The sequence below is a fragment of the Fragaria vesca genome, linkage group LG1 (assembly GCF_000184155.1).
Source record: "Fragaria vesca subsp. vesca linkage group LG1, FraVesHawaii_1.0, whole genome shotgun sequence".
NCBI lineage: Eukaryota > Viridiplantae > Streptophyta > Magnoliopsida > Rosales > Rosaceae > Fragaria > Fragaria vesca.
The window spans coordinates 18,621,945-18,628,777 of NC_020491.1; the positions used below are offsets into that span (position 1 = coordinate 18,621,945).

At 35.9% G+C, this 6,833-nt stretch overlaps 1 protein-coding gene across 1 annotated transcript in view; it reads left to right on the forward strand.

The window, feature by feature from the left end:
• LOC101303453 (inhibitor of trypsin and hageman factor-like) overlaps positions 1-603 on the forward strand; it is a 1,592-nt gene extending 989 nt beyond the window's left edge. The window contains exon 2 of the mRNA XM_004288405.1: positions 178-603. Within this exon, the coding sequence (XP_004288453.1) occupies positions 178-377 (200 nt within the window). The 3' untranslated portion in view covers positions 378-603. The remainder of the gene's footprint in view (positions 1-177) is intronic.
• The last annotated feature ends 6,230 nt before the right edge of the window (positions 604-6,833 follow it).

Sequence of the window (6,833 nt, forward strand, 5' to 3'; positions counted from 1 at the left end):
CCGAGTGCGGACGTCCACTTTTGTATCCTCTATATATATATATATATAGACACACACTCATACTTACTGATTGTTTCTATATAACGTACACAGATCATTCTTTTTATATTCTCTTAGCTAGAACCTAGCTACACAATTCAACCCGTTAATAATATGATTTCTTTAACTTTTTTCCAGGTAAAGGCTCATGGCCGGAGCTTGTTGGAGAGCACGGGGAGGTTGCCAAAGGGAAAATTGAGAGAGAGAACCCTAATGTGACTGCTAGGATTGTAGTTGACGGAGAAATGTACGTCATTACTGACTACGATTGCTTTAGGGTTTGGGTCTGGGTTGACAAAGATGATGGAACTGTTGTGAAAACTCCCATTATCGGTTAACTGATATGCTTGTTATTGTTTCTTATTTAAGGCAAAGTTATTTTCATGACCGATCTGTACGTTTTTTCTTGTTGAGAAGCGATCAATACGTTTTTAGAATTAAACATAATTCAATATTATATATACGTTCTCTTCCATGTAAATTTTGGAGTTTCTATTCTTCTTTTTGTGTAATAAAACCATATATGCATACAATATCTTATACAATTTACAATGAAGTAGTTATATTGGTCCTTGCATACTTCGTAATGATTGAAAGTAGTGCAAAGGGTATGAAATATCGATGCATACTCGTGTTATTTAGTTGGATTCTCCTCCATCTCTTGATTTTTTATTTGTTTCTCTGCGCAAAAGTAAGAAATGAGCCTACAGCTTAAAATGATCGAGCTAACCAACTTATTAGCTTACAAAACTGCTGATGGTGAAGTGTCTTGGGTTGGGTTATTCAGGAATTGTCTTAGAATCGAACAGTTAGTAACCCTAATTCATATAGTATGAATAACCCTATGTCTAAGAATATGCGTCTCTATTTGCCTCCGCTGATAAGATATAGATGAAACCTCTTTATGAAGACGGTGCATGGTTGTGATAGTTTAACATTTTTATTCTATGACGGGCAAGATAATATTAATTTCCTCTAATATTTTATCATATTTTATATATGAATTAATTTCAGTTTATCCTTCTGAGATTTGGTGCTAACATCATTTTAGTCCCCATATTTTTAGTTTTGAAAAATTTACCTCATAAAGTTTCCAATTTTCATCTAAAACTTTGAATCTAAATGAAATCATACTCCAGAGGTAACGACACTAGCTCTAACTTTTTAGAAGAAGTATATGTATATAATGATCGATATGTCGCAATATATGATCACATAATATATATATGTGGGCTACCCGTATATGTGTGACCAAGTAATCACGTAAAAAGAGTTAATTTCATATTCTCACAACAGGGCTATGAGATTTTTATTCTACATTTAGATCTGGTGAATGTGTGTATGTAGGTCATGAAAAATCTTCCTCAAATTCAAATCAGCAGGTCAGAAACTCAGAATGAATGAGTAAAATTAGTATACTAGTACTGCATCACATACTCACATAGTACTTACTCAAGTTCATATATATATGTTCTGACTCTACTGAGTTGACAGAGGAAGACATTCATGGCAACTACAGTCTTTAATCCAAAGGACCAGATAGAGAAGAGGAGGCGCGGCGCTGCTAAAGACGAGAAGGAAAAAATCCCAAGGATTTCGATCGCCGTAGCTCTCCCTGCTCGATATCAACCTAAGGTTTCTTGGTATTTCCATCTTGCACTAAGATATAAAAGTGAAGTCGATCTATTTAGGAACGTTGCTTGCAAAAAGAGTTGAACGAATAAATTCACCTAACAGATATACACATAAGCTAGAACCGTCTTTGCATTTTGACATTAGGTAAGTGATGAAAAAGAGAGTATATTTCATACGTACACAACCCATATATGTTCCTTTTTTCGCTTATGAACAAGTTAGAAGCTTTAAAACAAAACACTACAATCATTTCAAAACTTCGGAACTTATATATTGTATATTTCTTGTTTTGATTGCTATTGTGGCTCCATTTGTATGATCGAATGATTCTCTTTCAAAATATTCATTTGTACAGAAACAAGAAACCAAATATACAACACCTTCAGAATGACCTAGCATATTGTACATTTGTCTCAAGTATATTAAAAAGAATATCATCATCCAGCTCCTGCCAAAATGTAGCATTTCGTCAAACAATTGAATCCCTTGCCGGCCACAGACAACTCCAAATCAAGGCCAAAACATTCAGCCCTCGACTCACTTTAAATACCCTATTGATTCGACAGTCCCACGTTCTCAATACCAAAGCTTATTAATCAGTGATCATCAAGATGGCAACAAGTTCTACTTCTACTGGTGAGTTAGGGAATTGTTTACAATTAGTTTCGATCAGTTGATTCATCGAGCTAGCTAGTGTTGTTTAATTGAGGTGTTTGTGGGTTCATCTATCATGTTATTGCAGAAACAAAGTGTTCGTGGCCGGAGCTAGTCGGTACCAAAGGAGAGGAAGCAGCAGCCACCATAGTCAAAGAAAATCCATCTGTCAAGGCGCACACAGTGAACGAAGGATCATTTGTGACCTTTGATATGCGTCGCGACAGAGTTCGGGTCTGGATTGATGAGCGTGGGATTGTCACCAAGGCCCCTAAGATTGGTTGATGAAAAGGATCTGGTTTCATGCGTTTAATTACCTCTGATTGTATTTTCAGGTTTTTGTTACATGAAGTGTGTCTTTGGTATGCAATTTCAAATCGCAAAGAATATTTAAGCTATCAGGTTGTGCATGCTTTATATTTGTAACTCCATTAGTTCTACATGTCTCGAACTCTCGATCATCGATCACTTGGTTCATCCATCCTTTGCTTCTGTGATCTTCACATTCTCTATATATATAAAAAAAAAAAAAATTGGCGATCTCATCCAATGATGGCGTCTTGTGAAGCTCTAAATTGAAAAATTATTAAGACTGGAGGTTTGATTTGAGAAGGTTAAGTCTCAACGATGTCTACATATTAGAGAACACGGTGAACACACGATAGATTAAAAGTAGCTCTTCTTGTAAAAGCTTACTAAAATTAACGTCTAGCTAATAAAACAAACAAAAGAATTATTGCCCTTTTGCTATATAATCACATTCATTTCAGTATAGAGCAGCCTCAGATTAATTAAGAAATTCTCTCACACTACTCATATATGCAAATTTGGTTCAGGACACTCGTCCTCATGAGAGTCATATAGTTAATTGCATACACTTCACAATAATGTATGAAACGGGTTAGGCTTTAATCTCGATCACATATCAACAAGACTCTTATACACTCTACTTAGATTTCTAGTGGAATTGAGATCATAATTCTCTTGGAATGAATTCGATCGACCCGAGCTATAGAACATTAACCTTGGTGACTAAGCTAATAGCTGGTCAACTTTCAAATTGCAAATTTCAAAGCTCAAGGTTGTCGAGTCTACTATGCAAAATTAGTATTTTCCATGAAAGTATGCATGGATTTGCATTAGTACATTTCAAAGTCCATGCCACACCAGTAGTATAAGAATTCTATTAGTATTTCGCTAGCTTGTGGAACTCAAATTCCAGGACCGTATATGTGGACTGGATGGAGAACTAGAGACACAATATATATAATCATCAATCCTATCTGAACGGACTCAATCGATTATTAATTGAAGATAATCCTTAAGATCTCCCAGATTGTAGAACGTGTATTAGCATTTGATCACACACAGAATTCATCGAAAACTTAACAGCTAAAAGTCTAAAGCCAATGCCCATATATATTTCTTGGTCAACTCTAATGCTCATCCATCTGATCTTTGGGCTAGCTAGTATATATGCAAACATGCACTTTCTAAAGTTGTTCATACTTATCTTGATTAGTACGTTCCTGTAAGCTTCTAGGCGATCGAGCTCTGTTCTTGGTCGAACATATCTCCATGCATAGTTTAACCGGTACCCTAAATTTCATTAGAACTATAAACGATCACGAACAAGAAGTGAATGCTTATGAGTCCTACTCCTACATTCATCTTAGTCTATTCATCACTTTATTTCTCTATACTCAATTTTTCTTTTCTCAGCTTTTATTCTTGGAGATTCAACACGTATATGCATGGTGTTATGTATGTGATATTTCTTAAGAAAATGAGTTTTCTCTCAAATTTTACTATATATACTCCTTTTCTATGTCACATGTAGAAGAAAAACTAGTACTTATTATGGCATTAAACCCCACACAACCCGACTCCTTCAATGCATAGGAAATATATGAGCGAAAATTCGATCGATCTTCTAGACTTTCTAGTAGGGCAAGCTTAGCTAGGTCCTTTTCGTTCCCTTTTCTGTGGATGTATAGCTAGCTCAATCAGTCAGATCATTACGCGGAAACATTTATCATCAATCCATGCTAACCGAGCTGGCTCCTTTTCGTTCCGATCATTACTCAAAAAACCAACTTAATTGCTACGTTCTCTTCTAGCTAGGGATATGCATGAGATGAATACCCACAATAGGATTGATAGGACCCTTACGCATGCAGGAGCACCTATAAATACTATGTTGTCTTTCCTATCGTTTAATCCACTCCAAATTAATCATTCACAAAACTCTGTCTCTCTTTTCTCGTCAGTACTCCACACACACAAATACAAGATGAAAGCTACCAGAAAGAATCGTCTTTTGAAAATAGCTGAAATGGTCCTCATTATCAACTTCATATTTACCTCATCAAACAATGCTGCTACTCGAGCAACGGCTAGGCCTTTAACTCATTATGAAAAACCAGCATTAGTGAAAGGCTTTAAGCTCATCGAGATCGATAGAGCACCATTGCCACCTGCCGGGCCTTCAAGATGCACCAACATTCCTGGCCACAACAACCATAAGGATGTAAGTTGTCCAAGCCCGACCTTGCGTCCTTGAACCAGCCGTATGTAGTGGTCTCTTATCAGATATATGAATTCGGAGCCACATATAGGGCTACAGTTTCTACTTACTACGTACTAGAGCCACCAGTAGTAGTGTTGAACTTCTATTATAATCAACTACAGTTCCATAACAAATTGATAAACATGTAAAATTTTAATACAAGTTAATAAATCTCGTACAATTCTATTATCTTTAGTTCTTTACCTTCTCATATTGGCAATATAAATCTCGTACGCTCTCAGAAATACTAGTATCTGGTACTGTTCGATTCAGGGTTTTCACACGTCTATGTTTCTTCACTTTCATGTTTGATTCCACATTTCAGAGTTTTGACGATAGCTATAGGTCAACAGTTGACTAGTATATGGAGCAAAATCCATCTTCGTTCAAGTAAGTAGATAATGTTCCCACTGCTGCTGATTCACCATTTCCATTCCCGTCACCATGCTCGTTCAGTTTGAGATTGGCCGATCAAGTAAGAGTGTTGGGGATTAAGAGAGGTGCTTGTGCGTTCTATAAGGGAAGATTATCGAGGGCTATTCGCTTCCATGTTGGACTGCATCCAAGCTAGTTGTCCGAAGCATTACTTTAGGAATTTTGGCATGAGGAGAAGACGATACATCTATAAGAGGTAACTATAGTTTTCTCAATGCAAAAAAATTTAACCAGGAAAGTTCTCTACTCTTGATTAATGTTACAAATGGTTAACTTTATACGATGAATTGTCATCACAAAAAAAAACAAAAATTATACCAAGAATGTTAGATTGTGAATGTTCAACATTCTAACTTTAAACTAATCTCTGAAATTTCAAAAATCTTGACTAATTTCACGGCAGATGCATGATATTTTTGAAAATCTTCAGTGTAGGGAATTGGGGAAACAAGCATTTGTCTAGACTAATACACCTTGGCGGCTTGCCCAATTTGGCAACATGTACTGCTAATTAACACGTTTTAAATCCCACAATTTTCCTCATAATATATCCACAAGCATGAATAACATGAAACAAATTAAGCAATACAATCACTAATCCATGAGCCTTTTGCTCATAAATCATTCAGATTCCAATAATGAATAGCAGCATATATGGAGCACATGAAAATTGGTTAATAAATCCACGCTAGCTATAATCAATTTAAGAATATTATAAAGCTTCATGTTCTTGAATCTGGGGATTAATTATATTTGTAGCTGTGAAGAGCATGCTTGTTCCTCTAAAACACTTTTTAGTTGTTTAATGAGTAAAAACCTTCACATGTTGTATATATTATTCAGTGCAGATCTTTCAAATCTTGGTTAGCTTAATTATAATTCGAGCATGTGTGTGTTTCTGTTATCAATAGTAGTAATTACTAATTAGCATAATTAACTTAGTGCTTAATTATCTATAATCATCATTCTGGATATTGATAAACTTGGTGCTTCACTAACCCTTAGGTTTCTTCTTTTCTATGGTTAACCAACTTTCTCATGCACCCTCCTAGTCCTACATTAATCGTGTTAATTAGTAACTCTTAACAATTGTTAACTCTACTAAAGAGCTTCGGTCAAAGAATAGCTGCCGTTGCCGATTGCCGAACAAGAGCATGGTCAGCTTGATACCGTGTACGGGTTTCTTTCTCTTGGCCAAATTAACCTCCAACTATGCTAATTTGTTCCATTTAGGTGACCTTTTCTTCTTCATGTATCCCTTAGTCGATGGATGGACATGCGAATGCAAAACATATGAAACTTAGAGCATCTCCAACAGCTTCCTCATTTTCTTGATTTTAACTATTTTGGGAAATATTTGGTGGTTTTGTGGTCCAACAGCTTCCCTATCTCATTCCCCAAAATGGGGATGGAGAAGAAAGAGAAACACTCCTTCCTCAAATTTACAGCAAAGTCTTCATTCTCCAAATATTAATTATTCACGTGCTTCAACGATAAGAAC